Here is a 23,018-nt window from a genome sequence, read left to right on the forward strand (position 1 = left end):
CGTATGTTGTGTAGTAATGATGAGTGATTTACGCTGTAAGTGAGATGTTTTCTCTCTGCAGGTTGTCTTACTGCGGTATTACAGATGAAGGTTGTGTTGCTGTGGCTTCAGCTCTGAGGTCAAACACCTCATCACACCTGAGAGAACTGAATCTGTACTACAATAATCCAGGAGAATCAGGAGTGAAGCTGCTCTCTGATCTACTGAAGGATCCACACTGTAAACTGGAGAAACTACAGTGAGTTACTGTCTACACACACACACAGACAGACACACCTCAGACCCTAATCCTAATCTTACCTTCAGTTACCAAAAGCCAATATTGAGCTCTTTTATATATTTAAATAAAAATGATTTTAAATAAAGATATTCGACCCTGAGATTCTGAGAATATTTAATTCTTCTGGTCCTCAAAACACTGTTCATTATTCTATTAAATATTTAACATTGTTTTGTGATGTTTGTGTATGTGTGTATAGTGTGTGTATAGTGTGTATATACGTGTATGTGTGTGTATGTAAAGGCTCTGATGACGGATGTTGTTTAACGTTGTCATTCTGTCCTGTTCTCTGTCTTACAGCATTAATAGCAGAATCATTCACATTCAGATGCAGAAGTTCCACAGCAAGAACCGTAACTGATCACATCCTTTATCCACTCAGCTCCACCTCTCTCAGGCTGGAATAATAATAATAATAATAAATCTCCGGTTCTCAGGTCACAACATGCCATGTATATGAGTAGAAGTAATCTCACATTATAACACAGAAAAGAAAATGCATTGTAAATAATAATCATGTAGACAATCTGCATACTGAAGATCTTTACATCATTTTAAAAACAGAATCGAAAACCTTCTTGTACATTTACTGTAAAGTCGTTCCATACAATTTTATACAGTTTTGTAAAAATACAGTTTCATGGTTAACAACATTGGTGTGTGTTTGTTATGTAATGATCCAGTGTGTTTGGTTAGATCTGTGTGTGGTAGAATGGAACAAGGAGGTCACTCCATGCAGGGTTTGAACCCTAATCTCCAGGGATTGGAGGTGAGATCGCATCCCAGTGATCCTCCTCCAGAGACACGGATGGACCCGAGTGCAGAGCAAGCCAAAGCCTGGAGGATAAGCTAAGAGTTCAGGCCTAGACTCGAGAGTAGACTGGAGAGGCCAGAGAATTAGCAGGAGAATATTTACAGAGATCAGCAGCTGAGAACTGAACACCACCACGTAGACATTCTGAGTCCACACTGAACAGTGAGTGAGTGCAGAGCTCTCCTTAAACAGACCCAGGTACAGGTGGAGCTGATTATAATTAACACTGTGCTCTCTGGCTCCCTCTAGTGATGGTCCAAGGCCGAGCCGGCTGCCCCCTACAGGAGAAATTCTATTAATGATTAATGCGTATGAGTGAATTTACATCTTAAAGTAAAAGTCTACACGGAATAATTCTTAAATTATTGAGCAGTATGTAAGACATCTGTCTGTCATACACCTGTCTGTCTCTCACATTTCTAACCACCTCACTAAAATCCAGGTCAGATTCCCCCCCTACTTTTTGTGCCCCATGATCATATTTACTTATTCAACATTATGACTCATGTGTGATATACGTATATAAAAATTTTACCTCACAAATTGATTAAAAATAGAAGTAAATGTTATATTACCTCTTGCTGGAGCAGGTTATTTACATCTATAGCACAGCAGTGTCGAATTCTCTAATCTGATCTGACAGAATGTACTGATTAATCTTCTGTAACAGCACACCTTGTTGTGTTGTGTTCATCAATCATACTTATAAATAACACATCCTCAGGCATATAATCACTCACACACACACACACACACACACACACACACACACACACACACACACACGTGAAAACAATTAAAAAAAACTATTGCTGTTAGTTTTCATCAGAATTTCCAGTGAGACTGTATGAGGCCACTTCTCAGTACCTGAGCTGGGTGTCATTACGGTCCAGTCTGCATTAGGGAGAAAAACTCACTTATATCTAATTACACACAATCACAGTGGTCATAATGAACATGTTAGATGTCTACACAGTCATTTTTAACACAATGTCACTTTGTTGGTTTCGGTTTTCACTTTTGTGAGATTTTGTTCAGATTAATTCTATCATTTCTTTGAATTTGCTGTCACAGTTGTTTTCAGCATGGTTACACACGTGTGAATTGTCCTCTGGATATGATGGTTCACTCAGAAATGGAAAAATGGAGAAATTTTTTTTTTTGAAAATGGAAAAAGCATTATAAGTTGCATTTTCAGTTGAAATTGGGGAATCCACGTGAAGTATTCATTGTGTTGAACTATTTCAGATGGTGTTGTTTGATTTGTTCATTGTTACAGCTGAAAGTCTGTAAAGTTTGACAATAAACCAGATTTGCAGATTTACTATTTATAGGTATGTTTGAGTAAAATTAACATTTTTGTTTTATTCTATAAACTACTGACAATGTTGTTATTTAGAATCTGGAAGAAATTATAAATATGCCGTCTATTCAGACCTCAAATAATGCGAAGAAAACAAGTCCATATTCATTTTTAACACAACAAAATAATGTTTTAACTTAGGAGGAGTTCAGAAATCAGTATTTGGTGGAATAACGCTGATTTCCAATCACAGCTTTCATGCTTGGCATGCTCTCCGTCAGTCTTTTGCATTGCTGTTTGGTGACATTATGCCACTCCTGGTGCAAAAATTCAAGCAGCTCATCTTTGTTGCCTTGTGAGAACCCATTTCTCTCTTGATCACATTCCAGAGTTTTTCAGGGTTTCAGGTCTGGATATTGACCATGACAGGGTCTTGATCTGGTGGTCCTCCATCCACATAGGATGCATGAATCAAGCCAGGCACAAGGTTATCCTGGAGGAAAATATTCCCAAACTCTGAGAATTGTTATTTTCCCCACAGGACATGCTCTATGCCACACAGCCAAGTCAATCATGATATGGATGAAGACCCACCAGATCAACCCACTGAAAACCTCTGGAAAATAATCAAGAGATGGATGGATGGTCATAAGTCATCAAACAAAGCTGAGCTGCCAGAATTTTTGTGGCAGGAGTGGCATAAAGTCCCCCAACTGCAATGTAGAATTACTAGTGGAGAGCATGCCAAAACGCATGAAAGTTGTGATTGGAAATAAGGCTTATTCCACCAAATATTTATTTTTGAACCCTTCCTAAATTAGAACAGAATTGTGCTGTTTAAAAATGAATATGAACTTGTTTTCTTTGCATAATAAGTCTGAAAACAGGGCATATTTAATTTTTTTGTTATTGTCATTTTCTGTAAATAAATGCACTAAATTACATCATTTTCCCAGATTCTAAATAACAATATTATCAGTAGTTTATAGAATAAAACAAGGAAAACTGATCATTTTGCAGAGGCCTCTTACATTTTTCCAGAGCTACACAGGTATATTGCGATTGTCACGTATCGTGATGGAGCGGAGATAGGACGGATGCAAGTGCAGTATGAAATTGTTTATTTTATTTTAAGTGTTTATTTTAAAAGAGAGACAGGCGGACAAATCCTAAACGTGATCCAAAAACGTAATCCAAAACAGGCGAAGGTCAGGCGATCGGCAAACAGGCATATACAGGGTTAAACATGAATCAAGGTCGTGTCACGGAAAACAGGGTCGATAAACTAAACGAGAAACATGAACTATGACGAGGAACTGGGAGCGGATAATCCAGCGTGAACTAACTCTAAACATGGACCGTGACTATGGCCACTATACGACCTAACCTAATCTACGATAATCTTCCCCCTTGTGTGCTGGGAGTCGCGCGGTATATATGCGGACATGATCAGCGTCTAAACTGCTAGCAGCTGAGGGCAATACAGACACACGTGAAATCCCAGCCAATGACAGAACAGGGAGGAGACATGACTGAAACATAAACAAAACACACGTGTCCAGATGTCACTACTGTCAACAATGGAAAAGCAATTCACGCTTAGAAAAGCATTCGCGCTTAGAGCACGCTGCTTCAAGGGGAAATCATGACAGGACCCCCCCAAAGGCACCCCTTCCGGAGTGCCATGAGACATCCCGTTTCATTGGCGGCTCCGGCCCCCAGGGCTGAATGTCCCAAGCAGAGCCAGGAAACCGCACGGTGTTCTTGGCGGCGCAGGGAAGCGGAGCGACGACCCTGGCTGAACAGGGAGGCAGAGTAACGACCACAGCCGGGCAGACAGGCTGAGCGACGTCCTCGGCGGAGCATGAAAGCGGAGCGACTGATGGATTTAGTCAAAAATCATTACACTCATTGTACAAAATATGCATATAGTTTAGAACAAAATTCTTATTTTTGTTTAGCAGACAGGAAAAAAATGATTTATTACGATCTTGCTTAATTTCTGAATGTTTTCTGAAGCTGAGTTTTAAAATGTTATTGAAAATAAGCACTAAGAAGTCGTTTTGTCATTAATCTGGTGTTAAACTCTACAACAAAACGGGGATCTGCTTAGTTATAAATAGAAGAGATATTATAAGAAACATGAGCTTAGGTTCACTAATTCCCTGGGCTCAGCAGAACCTGCAAATACGAATGAAAAACATTTACATTAAATATCAGTTTTGTTAGGGAAATTTTACAATGTCAGTGGATGTCAAGTGAACCACCAGTGGTTGGTCCAACATAGTGTAATGGGTGAAGTTTGGGTTGGAGTTCCAGCCAGGTTTATGTGTGATAAAACACCTTATTAAAGTAGTTCTTAGTGTCCATCAACTGTACAGTAAAACAAATACTTCAGTCACAGTTCTATATGCTCCCATTTTATGTAAGAAACTGAACAAAACTGCATTAACCAAAATATGCTGAATTATTTAATTTCAATAACACTGTACACATTTAAGTCAAGCAGAGACAACAGAATGAAAGCCCAGTAGAGTAGAGCTCTTAGCATTAACACGCTGTCTAGTTTATCTCGTTATTTAAAATGATATAACCGAGACATTCATTGTTTTGTGTGTTATATTTACAGAAAAGTTTCTTCCTCATAGTTGTAGTATGTCAGGTGAGACAGGATGGAGATGTGTTCCATGTAAAATGTGACAGAGGGAATGTGATTCAAACCTTCTTAAACAGGTTAGACAAAATACTTTGAATCGGGAGATAAAGCAGATAGTTTACTAGCAGGAGAGTTAAAATATTTGCAGGTCTCGGATACCCCCCCTTTCTGTTTTTGCTGAGTTTATGTACATGCATACCTACACACACACACACACACACACACACACACACACACACACACACACACACACACACAATACAAACTTTTGTGTGTGTGTGTGTGTGTGTGTGTGTGTGTGTGTGTGTGTGTGCACGCACCACTACCTGCCAAACCAGTCAGACGGTGTACTGTAAGTGAAACGAACATGCCGCATAAGAGTTTTATGTTGAAGGGGACAGTAAAAGTTTTCAGGAGTAAAAACACAGTGAGTAACTAAATCTAAAGCTTTAATAAAACACACTGAAAGTTCTGGAACAGAAAGAATAATTCTTCTGAGTTTTTGCTAAACACTGAAGACATTTGGGTTTCAGATCAGATCAGAATTTCAGCTTTCATTTCCTGATATTTACATCTAGACGTGTTAAACAACTTAGAACACGGCACCTTTTCACATTTTTGGTGGAACACCATCCAATTTTTAGGTGAGCAAAAGTATAGGAACAGAGTCTTAAAGTAAATTAGAAAAAAAATAGAATTGACCTTGCTGTTCCAATACTTTCAGAGGGGACTGTATACACACTGAAGTTACACTAGATGAAGAATAATGGTAAAATAAAAAAGTTTGAAGTGCAAATAAAAGCTAAAAATATACATAGCATATTTAAATATACAAGTTTATACATATAGACTTGATGTATATACTGTAATATACTTCAGACACAAGGTTTTAACAGCATTAAACAACATGACGTGCTGATCTATTTCGTAGATCATGAAGTGTATTATTATTATTATTATTATTATTATTATTATTATTATTAAGAAGAAGAAGAAAACCAACTTATTTAAACAACAAAGGCTTTATTTCCTTTTATGGCTTAGAAGATGAATATTTGACAATGCCAATCTGTATGAATCCATCAGAAAGAGTTAAACCAATCGGTGAAAGTTTTCACATATCCAGTTTTGTCTGAAAATAGAGTGTTTACTTTATTATAGCAGTGTGTTGAATGATAAACGCCTGTAACACTGATTTTCTGATAAGTGGTCGACTCAAGAGTTCAAACAAAGTTTAAAGGAAAAAACCGAACTTTGAACCAATTCACAAATCACGATGATCTATTTGATCCTTGTATGACCATCTAAACGGTCATTTTATTAAAATTTTTATAATCTTATTTATCTAACGGTGTGGATAGAGTGACATGTAGGCAGAGAGACAGGTCTGTATGTTATTATTACACAATGCCAAGGTAATAGAGCTGTAAGACATCAGATATCAAATGTGTGTGTGTGTGTGTGTGTGTGTGTGTGTGTGTGTGTGTGTGTGTGTGTGTGTGTGTGTAAATGTTCAAAAGTCAGGTTCTGAAACAAGAGAATCTGCATGAACTCATACTTGAAGACCCTGTAGGTTACTCTTCACCTTCCCATCTCACGCACTTATAAAAGGTTTGATGGACAAACACACTGCTGAGGAAAATTCACTAGTCAACCTGATCCAGATGATGGTGGTGTCAGTCTTCTACGTATTTAACTTTTTTGAGTTGTACACATTAAAAAAGAACCTGTTAAACCTGTAGAGCTGCAATACACACATTCAGATTCCAAAAAGAAGAGATCTGTATTTTCTGACAGGTAGAAACACACCTGCGTCACCAACCTATTCACAGGAATACAGCATACAGCACAGTTGCACATTCACTACAAACAGCAGTGACTGTATTCTGTACGACGTGATCTCAGATATCTGCGTGTTTTACTGATCTTCGGTCTTCACATTATTCCGAGTCGCTTCATGTGTGTGATTTAAACTCTCCTCGGAATCGGTAAGTAATTATTATTTCCTCTGAACATTAGATCATGTCCTTATCTGTCCTTATTCGCTCCGTATCGAGCCCAGGGTTACCGCACCTTCCGTTTCTTTCTTCTCATTAATCTAATGTTTCGTCTTCAGCAAATACTTTTTTTCACGTCCCTAAAGTAATTGTTAGAGTTGTACAGATCCCCGGGGTTATACCCCTACTCTTTACTATCAGTGTACTGGGATTTGTTGAGAAAAGTGTATCTTTATGGAACTCCGGAGCGACTTGGTGCAGCGACCCCTAGTGGAAGTGAAGATAGTAGCGCACACGCCATCCCCGTCCACACCTGCTCACTGCCAGGAGCAGAGCCAATTCGCTTAGCTTAGTGTAGCTTAGTTTAGGATTTAACCTAAAAAATAAAATAAATTAATTAATAAATAAACACTCACTTTGACTACAATGAATAAATATGACATGATGAAATAGTGACTAAATTAAAAGAATATTTTTGTCAGAAGACAAAAACTATGCATTATATCAGAGGTTTTAAAATGGTTTTAAAATGACAATAATATAGTTTATCACAATTATTTCTGGGATAACATTTCGTTCAATGAAATCTGTGATCGTGACAGGTCTAGAAAGTCGTTAGCTCATGCTTGGGAAGTTCCAAAAATTTGCTTGTAAAAGAACCCTGAAAATGTGTTTGTACACAGTACACGTATATTTTATTCGCATGACGTATTTTTTTTTACTTTCATTTCTGTCTGTAATAATATCTGTGTTGTAGAATGATGGAGGGAAAGAGATCAGACTCACCAGAACCCAGCTGTGTGTCCATGAAGAGTGACCAGTCAATGCCTCAACCAGCTAACTTCAGAGACAGAGACAGTTCTCCTGATCCGAGGTCAGTACAGTGAGGAGATTTAGTTCTTTTCTCACCAATAAAAACCAGAAGGGACATTTACACTGAGACATACACTTCAAAAAGGAAAAGGAAGAGCTAACAGAAACTATTTATTTTATTCAATCTGTTTTTCCCTCAAAGATAATTAATTGAGTTCATTCTTGCATGGTAAGTAAGAAGAACAAGACTGATGTGGGGGCGGGGCCCCGGAGTTAGTTAGTTGTCCTGGAGCTACTGAATGAAAATGTTTGTGTGTTTATATATGAAATGATTGGATAACCACCAATTACTGACTCAGAAGCAGCAGTTAAGTCGCAAAATAACCCTGTAAATATATTTGTACACAGTACAAGTTTGTTTGTTTGTACAGTGCTGTGAAAAAATATTTGCCCCCATCCTGATTTATTCTGCTCTTGTGTATATCTCATACTAAATAGTTTTTGATCTTCAAATGAAATACAATATAAAACAAAAGCAACCTGAGTAAACACACTATACAGTTTTTATTAATTTTTAAAAATTTTTTATTGACACAAGAAATGTTATCCAACACCAATCTCCCATGTGAAAAACTAATTACCCCCTTAAACATAAAATCTGGTTGTGCCACCTTTAGCAGCAACAACTGAAACCAAGCACTTCTGATACCTGGAGATCAGACTTTCACTTTACTAGAACTAAGACTTACTAATACACTTTGAACTGTTTTCTTGCTGCTTAATCCAAATACATTTTCACACAGGACCAGTTGGTATTGGATAACTTTTTTGCTTCAATAAATAACATGATCATTTAAAAAATTCTGTGTTTTGTGTTTACTCAGGTTGCTTTTGTTTTATGTTAGATTTAGTTTTAATTTTGGAAACAATTTAGCATGAGATATATACAAAAACAGGAACAAGAAATCAGGATGGGGCAAATAATTTTCACAGCACTGTACGTGTTAACCTGATTTTATTAATGTCTGTGCCTTTTAAACATTTTAGACATATGGTCGGTTAGAATGCTAGGACTTGTCTTTTATTTTGTCTGTATTATTTAAATTGCTGCTTATTAGACTAAGATGAAGATTGTTTAAGAGGTTCTGTGTTAATTCAGAGTTTATATACAATCATCTGTATACAATCCATATTATATTAACATGTACAATTCCCTTCATTTCTGTCTGTAATAATATCTGTGTTGTAGAATGATGGAGGGAAAGAGATCAGACTCACCAGAACCCAGCTGTGTGTCCATGAAGAGTGACGGGTCAATGGGAGAGCCAATTCATTTCAGAGACGGAGCCAGTTCTCCTGATCTAAGGTCAGTACAGTGAGGTGTTTTACAGCAGTGTTCCACCTGATCAAACTCACTGGTCTCATTCTGAAGCCCTTCATGATCTTCATCACTTGTTGAAGCAGTAAAACACTAAACTGTGCAGTGCTGCAGCTCTCGGACTGGCAGTGAGGAAAACTGCTTTAAGAGTTCAGTTCAGCCTGCAGTCCCTGAGCTGGAGGGTCCGTGGTGCTACACAACAACATTTACACCTGGGACATTAATGTCTAGATCACTATTTTATTTATAAACATGTTAGTGTCAGTGAGAAATCCTGAAATCAGTGTATTGTGTTAAGAGGATAGTGTTAAATATCTGTCTCTGTATTTATTAGTGTGTGTTGTGCAGCTATGAATACATATAGTCTATATTACATCATGTGTTTTATTTCTTCACAGACCACAACAGAAGAAATCAAACCTCAGCGGAAATCAGCTGGACTCCATCTTCAAGGTGTGTGTATACGGTTTTATCCATGTACAGCAGCATTATGGGTAATCAGACTGAATTTCAGCTGTAACTGTGGGAATAGAAAGAGACTTTTCTTTTTTTTATAAAATAAAAGCATCTCTCAGTGTGTAACATTATAATATTTAGATGTGTTCCTGTGTGTTTCTAACCAGGAGCTGGAACACAAAGTCATCACTCTGATGAAGAAAGAGCTGAAGAGGTTTAGGAAGCTCCTGAGTCCAGATTACCCAGCATGCACTGAGAGGGAGGTGCAGGATGAGGAGGATCTGCACAGTGTCAGAGACGGAGCGCTGAAGATCACACTGCACGTCCTGAAGAACATGAACCACACAGATCTCGCTAACACACTGCACAACAGTAAGAGCTCTGAGTCATGACTTTATTTTATCAACTGAAATTCTGTTCATACTTAAACACATCATATTCAATTTATCAAGATGAATTAGTCAATAATATTAATAATCTGAAATTAGTTTTAGTTTGCACTGTATATGTTTTTACTTCTAAATTTAATACATTAATCAGGAATGTACATCCATATTTAATTTATTTATTTAAAGTGATTTTGCATTAAAACATGTTATGACTTTGTTTATTAGAGTCTGGGGCCTCTGTGTATCAGACAAATCTGAAATCCAGCCTGAGAGAGAAGTTTAAAAGAATTAATGAAGGAATCTCACAGCATGGAAGCTCAGCACTTCTGAATGAGATCTACACAGAGCTCTACATCACAGAGGGGTGGAGTGGAGATGTCAATAATGAACATGAGGTGAGACAGATTGAGACAGCGTCCAGGAGACCAGCAGCACAGGAGAAACCCATCAAATGTAATGATCTCTTTAAAGACGAGTCCATCAGAAGTGTTCTGACTGAAGGAGTTGCTGGAATTGGAAAAACAGTCTCTGTGCAGAAGTTCATTCTGGACTGGACTGAAGGAAAAGCAAATCAGGATGTCTTCTTCATGTTTCCACTTCCCTTTAGAGAGCTGAATCTGATGAAGCAGAAACATCTCAGTCTGATGGATCTTCTTCATCACTTTTTCCCTGAAATGAGAAAACTAGAATTAATAGACTCCTACAAACTGCTGTTGATCTTTGATGGTCTGGATGAGTGTCGACTTCCTCTAAATTTCCAGAAGAATGAGAGATTGTGTGATGTGACAGAGTCAGCCTCAGTGGATGTGCTGCTGACGAACCTCATCAAGGGGAATCTGCTTCCCTCTGCTCTCCTCTGGATCACCTCTCGACCAGGAGCAGCCAATCAGATCCCTCCTGAGTGTGTAGACCAGGTAACAGAGGTACGAGGGTTCAGTGATCCTCAGAAAGAGGAGTACTTCAGGAAGAGGATCAGTGATCAGAGCCTGGCCAATAAAATCATCTCACACATGAAGTCTTCAAGAAGCCTCCACATCCTGTGCCACATCCCAGTCTTCTGCTGGATCTCAGCCACTGTTCTAGAGAGAATGTTGGGGGGAGCAGAGAGTGGACAGATCCCCAAGACTCTGACTCAAATGTTGACACACTTCCTGATCTTTCAGATCAAACACAAGGACCAAAAGTACCATCAGAAATGTGACCCTGATCCTCAGCAGACCAGAGAGAGTATCCTGGCACTGGGAAAACTGGCTTTCCAACAGCTGGAGAAAAGAAACCTGATCTTCTATGAGGAAGACCTGAGAGAGTGTGGCATTGATGTGAGAGAAGCGTCAGTGTACTCAGGAGTGTGTACCCAAATCTTCAGAGAGGAGTTTGGGCTTCACCTGGGGAAGGTGTTCAGCTTTGTACATCTGAGTGTTCAGGAGTTTCTGGCTGCTTTATACACATTTCTCTCCTTCATCAGCAGAAATGTAACAGAACAACAAACCACTGATCTGTCTGATCTTCTCACCAAGTCAGATATGTCTGATCTCCTCAGGAGTGCAGTGGACAAGGCCTTACAGAGTGGAAATGGACACCTGGACCTGTTCCTCCACTTCCTTCTGGGTCTCTCACTGGAGTCCAATCAGACTCTCTTACGAGGCTTAATGCCTCAGACAGGAAGCAGCTCTCACAGCAAACAGGAAACAGTCAAGTACATCAAGGAGAAGATCAGGGAGAATCCATCTCCAGAGAAATCCATCAATCTGTTCCACTGTCTGAATGAACTGAATGATCATTCTCTAGTGCAGGGAATACAAACTTACCTGAACAGAGGAGATTACAGACGTCTCAGGGGAACCAGACTCTTTCCTTCTCAGTGGTCAGCTCTGGTGTTTGTGTTGCTGAACTCAGATCAGGAGCTGGATGAGTTTAATTTGTGGAAATATCACCCATCAGAGGAATGTCTTCTGAAGCTGCTGCCAGTGGTCAAAGCCTCCAGAAAAGCTGAGTGAGTATTTTTATTTATAAATGTATCACTGCATGGTTTATTATTTTAATGTAACACTGAACTGCACTGTTTGGATTAATGCTGGTTAACAATTACCCTAATCATCTTTAAACAAACTTCTGGTACTGTTACAGAAAATTGTTCACGTTTTACAGTAACGTTACTAAACCAGCCTTCTGACATGAACACACCACCTGTACTGACTTCAACACAAGATCTAGAGCCCATAGATCAGTGCACATTAGACTTGTGAGATCGAGTGTAATACTCCATCATCCTGTTGTTCCCCGGAACTGTCACTGATTGATGATAGTCTCACCTGTGGCTCTGAGGAAGGAACAAACCTTCATAACATATGTGACGTGTCGTGTACATGTTATTTCATTACAGACAAAAACCTCAAAAAACTAAAAATAGTTATGAGTTGAGGTCAAAGGAAACATATTACGAGATACAGCACAATTAATTTTTGTCTCTTAAAGCTGCAGACACCATGTTTTCCCACAGACATTTAAATCATCCAATCATTGTTGTCACGATTTCCCCTTGAGCCAGTGCTGCAGTATTGCAGCGTGCTCGGAAAACTGAAGCGCAAGCTCGTGCACGATCCCTTAGCGAACGCACGCTTTTCGGTCTTCAATGACACTGAATTTGTTTATGTTGAAAATGTGCTTTTGTTATGGTTATGTTCTGTCTCTGCCCTGTTTTGACATTTTCTGTTTCCCAAATGTGTGCCGTCACTGTTTTCAGCTGTCCCGTGTTTAACCCATGGTTACGTTCGTTATATAAATGGTAAATGGTGCACTTATATAGCGCTTTTATCCAAAGCGCTTTACACTGTGTCTCATTCACCAATTACACACACACACACCAATGGTAGCAGAGCTGCCACGCATGTAAACTTTACCTGGAATGTGGCTGTGTTTGTGTGTGTTTGGGATCACAGTTCTGATATGTCATCATTTCTCTTCCAGGTTGTATTATTGTAATCTTCAGTTCTCAGCTCAAACTCCTCCAGACTGAGAGAACTGAACCTGAGTGACAATAACCTGCAGGATTCAGGAGTGAAGCTGCTCTCTGCTGGACTGGAGAACCCACACTGTACACTGGAGACACTGAGGTACTGAGAAACCCAAATGTGTACAGGAGAATAATATTTACTGTGTAGATTAATCCTTAATCATGAATAAATAATAAATATACTTGAGAATTGTTATTAAAGCTGTTTAATATCTTGTGTCTCCACCTCTATCCATCTCTTTCCCTTTCTTGTTGTTAAATACATCGTCTGATATGAGCTGAGACACGTGGATCTGTCCAGGTACAAATACACAGTCTCTTTATTTATATTTTATTCTGACATCAGAACCTTGTGTTCAACTGATGGAAATTAAACTCATTTATCAATCAGATATTCACATATTTCATCATTTCTCTTCCAGGCTGTGTGAGTGTAATCTGACAGAGGAAAGCTGTAGAGCTCTGTCCTCAGTTCTCACCTCAAACTCCTCCAGACTGAGAGAACTGAACCTGAGTGAGAATAACCTGCAGGATTCAGGAGTGAAGCTGCTCTCTGCTGGACTGGAGAACCCACATTGTACACTGGAGATACTGAGGTACACACACACACACACACACACACGCACACACACACACACACACACACACACAGTAAGTGTACTGTATATACAGATTGTGTATGTTGTGTATGTAAGTGAGATGTTTTCTCTCTGCAGGTTGTGTAAATGCGGTATTACAGATGAAGGTTGTGTTGCTGTGGCTTCAGCTCTGAGGTCAAACACCTCATCACACCTGAGAGAACTGAATCTGAACTACAATAATCCAGGAGAATCAGGAGTGAAGCTGCTCTCTGATCTACTGAAGGATCCACACTGTAAACTGGAGAAACTACAGTGAGTTACTGTCTCTACACACACACACACACACAGAAACACACCCACACACACACCTGAGACCCTAACCCTAATCGTACCTTCAGTTACCAAATGTAATAGTTGGCCCTTTAATTAATGCATTAATTTTAATAAAATGATTTTAAATTTTAAATGAAGAGATTCGACCCTGACATTTTGAGGATATTTGATCCTTTTGGTCCTCAAAACACTGTTCATTATTCTATTAAATATTTAGAGAGTGTGTATAGTGTGTGTGTGTGTGTGTGTGTGTGTGTGTGTGTGTGTGTGTAAGGACTCTGATGATGGATGGTGTTTAACGTTGTCATTCTGTCCTGTTCTCTGTCTTACAGCATTAAGGGATGAATCATTCACATTCAGATGCAGAAGTTCCACAGCAAGAACCGTAACTGATCACATCCTTTATCCACTCAGCTCCACCTCACTTCAGGCTGGAATAATAATAATAATAATAATAATAATAATAATAAATCTCCGGTTCTCAGGTCAAAACATGCCATGTATATGAGTAGAAGTAATCTCACATTATAACACAGAAAAGAAAATGCATTGTAAATAATAATCATGTAGACAATCTGCATACTGAAGATCTTTACATCATTTTAAAAACAGAATCGAAAACCTTCTTGTACATTTACTGTAAAGTCGTTCCATACAATTTCATACACATGTTGATATTTATCTTCTCTGTATCTTGTTCTTACACAGACCTGAAACTCTATACTCTCTGTATTTTCTGTGTTTCAGAAATTTCTAACTGAAATAAAATAAAGGAACTATTGTAAAAAATACAGTTTCATGGTTAACAACGTTGGTGTGTGTTTATGTAATGATCCAGTGTGTTTGGTTAGATCTGTGTGGGGTAGAATGGAACAAGGAGGTCACTCCATGCAGGGTTTGAACCCTAATCTCCAGGGATTGGAGGTGAGATCTCATCCCAGCGATCCTCCTCCAGAGACACGGATGGACCCGAGTGCAGAGCAAGCCCAAGTCTGGAGGATAAACTAAGAGTTCAGTCCTAGACTCGAGAGTAGACTGGAGAGGCCAGAGAATTAGCAGGAGAATATTTACAGAGATCAGCAGCTGAGAACTGAACACCACCACGTAGATATTCTGAGTCCACACTGAACAGTGAGTGAATGCAGAGCTCTCCTTAAACAGACCCAGGTACAGGTGGAGCTGATTAGCACTGATTATAATTAACACTATGCTCTCTGGCTCCCTCTAGTGATGGTCCAAGGCCGAGCCGGCTGCCCCTTCGGGAGAAATAACATTCATGCGTATGAGTGAATTTACAACTTAAAGTAAAAGTCTACACTGAATAATTCTTACATTATTGAGCAGTATGTAAGACATCTGTCTGTCATACAACTGTCTGTCTCTCACATTTCTAACCACCTCACTAAAATCCAGGTCAGATTCCCCCCCTACTTTTTGTGCCCCATGATCATATTTAGTTATTCAACATTATGACTCGTGTGTGATATACGTATATAAAAAATTTTGCCTCACAAATTGATTAAAAATCTAAGTAAATGTTATATTACCTCTTGCTGGAGCAGGTTATTTACATCTGTAGCACAGCAGTGTCGAATTCTCTAATCTGATCTATCAGAATGTACTGATTAATCTTCTGTAATAGCACACCTTGTTGTGTTGTGTTCATCAATCATACTTATAAATAACACATCCTCAGGCATATAATCAAAAACACACACGTGAAAACAATAATAAAAAAACTATTTCTGTTAGTTTTCATCAGAATTTCCAGTGAGACTGTATGAGGCCACTTCTCAGTACCTGAGCTGGGTGTCATTATGGTCCAGTCTGCATTAGGGAGAAAAGCTCACTTATATCTAATTACACACAATCACAGTGGTCATAATGAACATGTTAGATGTCTGCACAGTCGTTTATAACACAACGTCACTTTGTTGGTTTCGTTTTTCACATTTGTGAGATTTTGTTCAGATTAATTCTATCATTTCTTTGAATTTGCTGTCACAGTTGTTTTCAGCATGGTTACACACGTGTGAATTCTCCTCTGGATATGATGGTTCACTGAGAAATGTCATTTCACACGTGATTAGCTGATATACCTCACACCTCAGCTCTGGGAGAAAACTATCCAAACACCTAGAAAGCGTAAATATCATGGTTCCATATCCAATATATCTGTGAACATTCATTCCTTTATATACCTAAGCAGATTTTTCTAGATTCACTCATGACACACGTTTTTACACGTTGTTGTCAGGTTCAGTTCAGGTTATCAAACTGGACTGAATATCTCCAGTACATCACTTTAAAGGAGGAAGAAACATTCACCATATTTCTGCTCTAATGAAATATGCACTGTGAAGCAACGTGTCTCTGAAAGTGAATTTACACTCGCAGTTTGTGTGTAATGGAAGTGGATCAGTGCATTTAATAACCAGTTAAATGCACTGATCCACTGATAAATGCACTGATTAAATGCACTGCAGTTAATAACCTTACTGTGCGTTCTCTTTCCGCTTTCACACTGCTGTATGATTCAGTTATGCACTCATTTTCCTGATTAACTTAACAGTGCTTCATTAAGTTTTTTATCTTCTATTCTTAGGCTTGTAATGAGTGCTCATTTAATGTTAGAGCCCTTAAAACTTCACCAACTACTTTTGTTTGTATTTCATATGAATATAATTCTACGAAGACCTTATAACCACCAGGGGGCGGTGTTTTAACACCTGGATAGTCCTCCATGTTGATCCTAACAGAATGAAGTGAAAGGTGATGTCCAGGTTGAGAAATGTCAGGGGGTCCATGTGTCAGATAAACAGCTGATATGATAATCAGATCTGCTGTCTGGTCCCCAGAGTACCATAAAATACACAATGCTGCAACATCAACACACTGATTCACAAAAGTACATTTTATAACTTTTATAACAGATTTTATAACAGAACCCTGATTTAGCTGCAAGGTCACTCCTGCATCATTTGTCCTCCTGCATATGCAGGGTGAGATTATCACAACATTCAACTTCTGAAGCTACTGCCAGTGGTTAAAGTCTCCAGAAAAGCTGAGTGAGTATTTTGATTTATAAATGTATTACTGCATGGTTTATTATTTTAATATAACTCTGAACTGCACTGTTTGGATTAATGATAATTATGGTAATAGTTGCTCTAATCTTCTTTAAACAAACATCTGGTATTGTTACAGAATATTGTGCACGTTTTACAGTAACGTTACTAAACCAGCCTTCTGACATGAACACACCACCTGTACTCACATCCACTCCATACACCCAGATATCCGAATGTATGATACACACCAACTTTTATTTTTATTTTATTGTCTGTTTAAAATTCAACACATAAGTTTGTGTCAAACCTGAAAAATCAAAATCACTTTTTTTCTTAGGATTGAAATCCATTTATTTCTAGAGCTTATAGATCAGTGCACATTAGGTTTGTAAGATCATGTGTAATATGCCTTTGTCCTAACGTGACCCAGTGAGTGCACATACATTTATTTTACTTTAAAATAAAATAAAACAGTGTAATAAAATACATTAATTCAATAATAAAATAATGCAATCATATTTTTCCCAAAATGTTGACCTACAGTAGTAAAACCACCCTAATAAAAAGTGTCCATCAAACCACACTCTGACAAACTCCTGACCAAACAGGGAAATCCCTTATGTACAAACAGTTTTGTGGTCTGGAAGATCAGTGCAGTGTTAATCTTATTATGTTATATGGAAGGTCAAGATGGAACACATGGATCAACATAGATGTACATTCATGTGAAAAAATAAATACATCCCATGGAAATTGTTGGCTTTTTTAAGATATTTGGATGAGCAAACATTTGATCATCTGTGAAACAGTGCCTATTAATGAAGATGATATACTGGAACAAAACCAAAAGGAAAATTTACTAGGGCATTCCAAAACCCTCCATTTCTTCTTTATGAGCCATTCCTTGGTAGATTTGTTAGTGTACTTAGGATCATGATCCTGTTGAAAGGTTCACTTTCAGTTCAACTTCAACTTTTGGACAGATTATCTTCTATGATGCAGAATACTGTACTGCTGTGGCTGTTTCCTTTTATTTCCCAACATCGGACTCTCTAATGCCAGGCCAGTGTGGGGACAACATTTTGGCAGCTGCCGTATTGTAGTGCGAAGCTGCCTTCTCATGAACGGCTGGGACATGACATTCTGAGTCCACACTGAACAGTGAGTGAGTGCAGAGCTCTCCTTAAACAGACCCCGGTACAGGTGGAGCTGATTAGCACTGATTATAATTAACACTGTGCTCTCTGGCTCCCTCGAGTGATGGCCCAAGGCCGAGCCGACTGCCCCTACAGGAGAAATAACATTCATACGTATGAGTGAATTTACAATTTAAAGTAAATGTCTACACTGAATAATTCTTAAATTGTTAAGCAGTATGTAAGACATCTGTCTGTCATACACCTGACTGTCTCTCACTTTTCTGTCTCTCACTTTTTAAAATCCAGGTCAAATTTCCCCCTCTACTTTTTGTGCCCCATGATCATATTTTGTTATTGAACATTATGACAATTAGCTCGTGTGTGATAAGTGATATCATAAAAGGCCGTGTGACTCTACCTGTGTTCATAACCCTCTTAATTCAATAAACCACATGACTGACGTACAACTAAACAAATCAAAGTACATATTTTAACAAAGTACTGAACGTGGTCTAGTCGGTGGAATATTTCTGACAATGTTCTGATTGCTGGACTGAAAATAAATAATTTTGCCTCACAAATTGATTAAGAAAACACCTGCGTGAAGTTGCCCCCCCATCAACGCAAAACGTCGGCAAAATAGTCTTAATAATCGTTTGTGCTCTATTTGTGCTGGTTTGTGCCGTAAAATTTTTTGTTGTGCTGCTTCGGTTCTGGAGATATTAAAAGAAAATTCAAAGGTCATTCTGGGGTCACTCAGCCCCCCCACATGCTCCAAATTAACCCCAAATAGTCTCAATCATTTGTGCTTCGTTTGTGCCGGTTTGCGCACATAAAGGTTTTGCAGCAAAGATAGGGTTTAATGACATCACATGGTTGGAATGGTTGTTACACATTAAAATAGTTCTGTTCCATAGAATGTGTACTGGTATGTTGGAACGGTATACGTCCAACGACGTGCCTCATAACAAGACCGTGTTCTTGTATCAGCACAACGACCATTATTTCATGATTAAGAACGGGAAAGCATTCATAGGTACAACATACGTGTGCGACTACTGTCGCCAAGGTTTTACTAGCCATAGAGACCATAGGTGTAAATACGTTTGCGATGTTTGTAATGCGCCTGATTGTCATCAATACGCTGTCAAAATGAAACAATGTCATGATTGAGACAATGACATGACATGTTTGCAATACTGCAGATCTGCCTATTGTTATAAAGCGCATAAACAAATGCAAATGGGACAACAGTACGCCCAGTGTGATGTCACTAAATACTGTCAGAAATTTAATAGGCGATATCATGTCAACGGATCTGCCCCAAAACATCACGTGTGCCCAGCAGAACGTTGTATCCATCGTGGTGTGGAATTGCTTAATGACGGCATACAGCAGTGTTTTATGCAAAAAAATAAAACTCGAGCCACCTAATGCCAAATACATATATTATGATTTTGAGACACAACACGTAGACGGTAAACATGTTGCAAATTTCGTATGTGTGATTACGTTTAAAGGGGAAGAGTTCACAGCTGCTGGTACAGACTGTATTGATCGACTTGTTAAAAAGTTTAGACAGCCTCATTATCAGAATTTCACATGGCACACAATGCTTCTGGGTTTGACAACTTTATACTTTTGGAATATTTCACAAAAACAGGGCTAACACATCAAATTACTATGCAAGACTGTTGGATCATTTTAATGTATGACAAGACATTCAAGCAACGTTTCATTGATAGCTACTCTTTCTTCCCTCTGCGTCTGGCCATGACGCTGTGTTAAATCTAACCTGTACTGAGAAAGGTCATTTTCCACACCTGTTCAATAGAATAGAAAACGAAGACTACGTGGGCCCATAACCGGACAAGCATTTCTATGAGACAATGTCTGACAAAGAGAGGGCTCTGTTTGATGAGTGGTATGTTACAGTATGAAGTACTGTCACAAATCACTGTCTCACTTCCTACCAAAAGACACTCTAGCTCTGACCCATAACAACGCATACACAAATCAGAACAAGACATAGCTTGAATATGTCAAAACAACACGCGGCATAAACATTCAGCATGCATTAAACCACGGTGAGATGGGGATTGGAAATTACCATCTCAATGGTTATTATGAAAAGTATGGTGTCAAATATGCTTTCATATTCAACGGTTGTATGTTTCACGGGCATGATTGTCGTTATAACCCAAACCATTTACATTCGTTATCAAAAGTGCCCTATGGCTTGCTCAGAAGACAATTTGATGACAAAGTCGAAATATTAGAAAAAGCGTATGGTCTGAATGTTGAGGTGATGTGGGAGTGTTATTGGAATAATGCAAAACAGACCGATGTCACTGTAATGGCCTTTATGTCCACTTACACACATCCTGAGGGATTGAAACAGTGCAACGCTCTATTTGGTGGTCATACTAACGCATACAAGTTGTATCACAAAGCCGACATTAGTGAAAAAATACGATATGCTGACTTTACAAGCTTGTATACCTTTTGCTAGGCCAAAAAATTTTACCCCATAGGACATCCCCAAATCATTTTTTGAACCTCTTGAAAATTATTATGGACTTGTCAAAGCTACAGTGCTGCCACCATGAAAACTGCTTCACCCCTTCCTTCCCTATAGGACTGGTGGTAAGCTTATGTTTCCACTCTGTCGTACATGCACAGAACAGCAGAATCAGACAGACCTGTGTCGACATACTGATGAGGAAAGAGCGATTTCAGGCTGTTGGGTCAGCATCGAACTGTTGAAAGGTGTGGAAAAGGGTTATGTTGTAATGAAAGTGGACGAGGTGTGGCATTTTCAACAACGGTCAGAAACTTTGTTTTGTGATTATGTTAAAACATTTTTACAATACAAACCAGAGGCCTACGGGTTCCCCGCACACGTTGTGACAGACGCAGACGAGGAATCCTACATCTCAGATTACTTTGAGAAAGAGGGGATTAAGATGGATGTTGATAAGTCATAACCCAGCATGGCGTTCTATTAACAAACTTCTGTTGAACTCACTTTGGGGTCGTTTCTTGATGCACGAAAACCTGCTGTGTACAGAACTATTTTCGGACCCCGGAACAGTTTACACAACATATATGCGGTGACGGTTACGACGTTAAACACTTTTCATTCGTGTCAGACAGCATAGCACTAATTCAGTGGTGTTATGCGGATGGGAAAGGAGGTCAGACTTGTGACATCAACATTTTTCTTGGTGCGTTTACAACCGCTCATGCATGTCTTTTGATTTCAGATTACAACACCTATTTTCATGTGTGATAAGCAGCCCTTCAAACTCGGGAAACTCATATTTTGTAAAAATGTTGTTGCTGTACAGTTGATTTCTAAACAAATCTTAAATATTGTATATATGTATGATTGTTGGCAATCGTTGTATGATGAATTGTTGAAAATGTACAAAATAGAATTCACTGAAGGATTACCACAGACTCTGAATGATGATGCTCTGTTTCCTGCCAACACAACTAATTGTTGATCCTTGATGATCTGATGAAAGAGGCCAACAGTAGCAACGAGGTGGAAAAAGTGTTCACCCAATATGTACATCATAGGAATCTTAGTGCTATTTATATTGTGCAGAATTTATTTGCCAAGGGAAATCCAGCAGGACCATCAGCTTAAGCACAAATGATCTGATGTTGTTTAAAAACCCCTGAGATGCTAATCAAGTCAGTGGTCTAGGAAGACAAATGTATCCCGGCAACACAAAATTTTTTTATGGAGTGTTATCAAGACACAACCAACAAATCTTTCGGGTGTCTGATGATTGATTATAAAACAAACACCCGAACACTATCAGCTCAGAACAGATTTACTTGCACCACATCCTGTGCTATATCTCCAGAATAGAAGACAGGGATAATGTCAGCCAGACTTTGTAGAAACCTTCCGTTTTTAAAAATGTTATTAAAAGCAACACCCAAAGACGGATTATTTTACAAACTGCCACAGACAAACTCATTGCGACATTGTGTGAAGTACCTCTTATTGGTCTCTATGGTAATATACCGCTCACATCACAACAATACCAGAAACTGTGAAAAAGGAAAAGCGTAATCAAATTTGTTGCGGATAAGACGGTTGGAGTTAAAAGAAAGAGACGTGTAAAAAACCACCAGGGGGGCTTTCTTCTACAGCTCATAAGCGTGGCTATTCCTTTCATCTCCAGCCTGATTGCTTCTAAATAACAGGGATGGAGTATGTAGAGAAGATGTTTTTAGTCCCGCAGCATCAGTTGGATAAACTAAAGACCGGAACACCCCGCGATTCTATTCAGCAGATTGTGGAGAATGATTTGGACATAGCTATAAGAAATATTTTGCACCAATCTGACTTGGACAATAATAAAAAGGCAAAGCTGTACACAAGCATTTTACAGCACTTTTTAACACTCGCTAGACAAGGGGACCGTGAAAACAGCACATTAACATTAACACTTCCGCAGACTGATCACTCTGAAAAAGAAAAGGCATCTGTGCCAACCGGCATAAACCCCCATGATGATTTAGATAATGTATTGGACGATATTTTGAAGAATGTTCTGCAGAGGAGTGTAAAAAAACGCTCGCTACATTTTAGATAAAATGTTTAAAATGAAAGATGTCACTTCTTGGGACGAGTCAGGAGAGTTTGTGTTTAATGGTAGAACAATCCCTGGGCGGCTGTGGATCAGGTGGTAGAGCAGGTTGTCCACTAATCGTAGGGTTGGTGGTTCTATTCCTGGACCGCATGACTCCACATGCTAAAATGTCCTTGGGCAAG

The 23,018-nt window shown here is 38.8% G+C and overlaps 1 protein-coding gene across 3 annotated transcripts in view; it reads left to right on the forward strand.

Moving 5' to 3' along the window:
* The window catches only part of LOC124626033 (NACHT, LRR and PYD domains-containing protein 12), a 36,635-nt gene extending 21,813 nt beyond the window's left edge, over positions 1–14,822 (forward strand). For 2 of the 3 annotated variants that reach the window (XM_053685461.1, XM_053685415.1), the window contains 4 exons: positions 62–238; positions 13,522–13,695; positions 13,816–13,992; positions 14,346–14,822. In XM_053685461.1, coding sequence (XP_053541436.1) covers positions 62–238; positions 13,522–13,695; positions 13,816–13,992; positions 14,346–14,358 — 541 coding nt within the window. In that variant the 3' untranslated portion in view covers positions 14,359–14,822. Of the gene's footprint in view, positions 1–61; positions 239–580; positions 934–13,521; positions 13,696–13,815; positions 13,993–14,345 lie in introns of those variants that run through there. The other variant, XM_053685460.1, reaches the window with a different exon arrangement.
* The last annotated feature ends 8,196 nt before the right edge of the window (positions 14,823–23,018 follow it).

The sequence above is a fragment of the Ictalurus punctatus genome, chromosome 1 (assembly GCF_001660625.3).
Source record: "Ictalurus punctatus breed USDA103 chromosome 1, Coco_2.0, whole genome shotgun sequence".
NCBI classification, from domain to species: domain Eukaryota; kingdom Metazoa; phylum Chordata; class Actinopteri; order Siluriformes; family Ictaluridae; genus Ictalurus; species Ictalurus punctatus.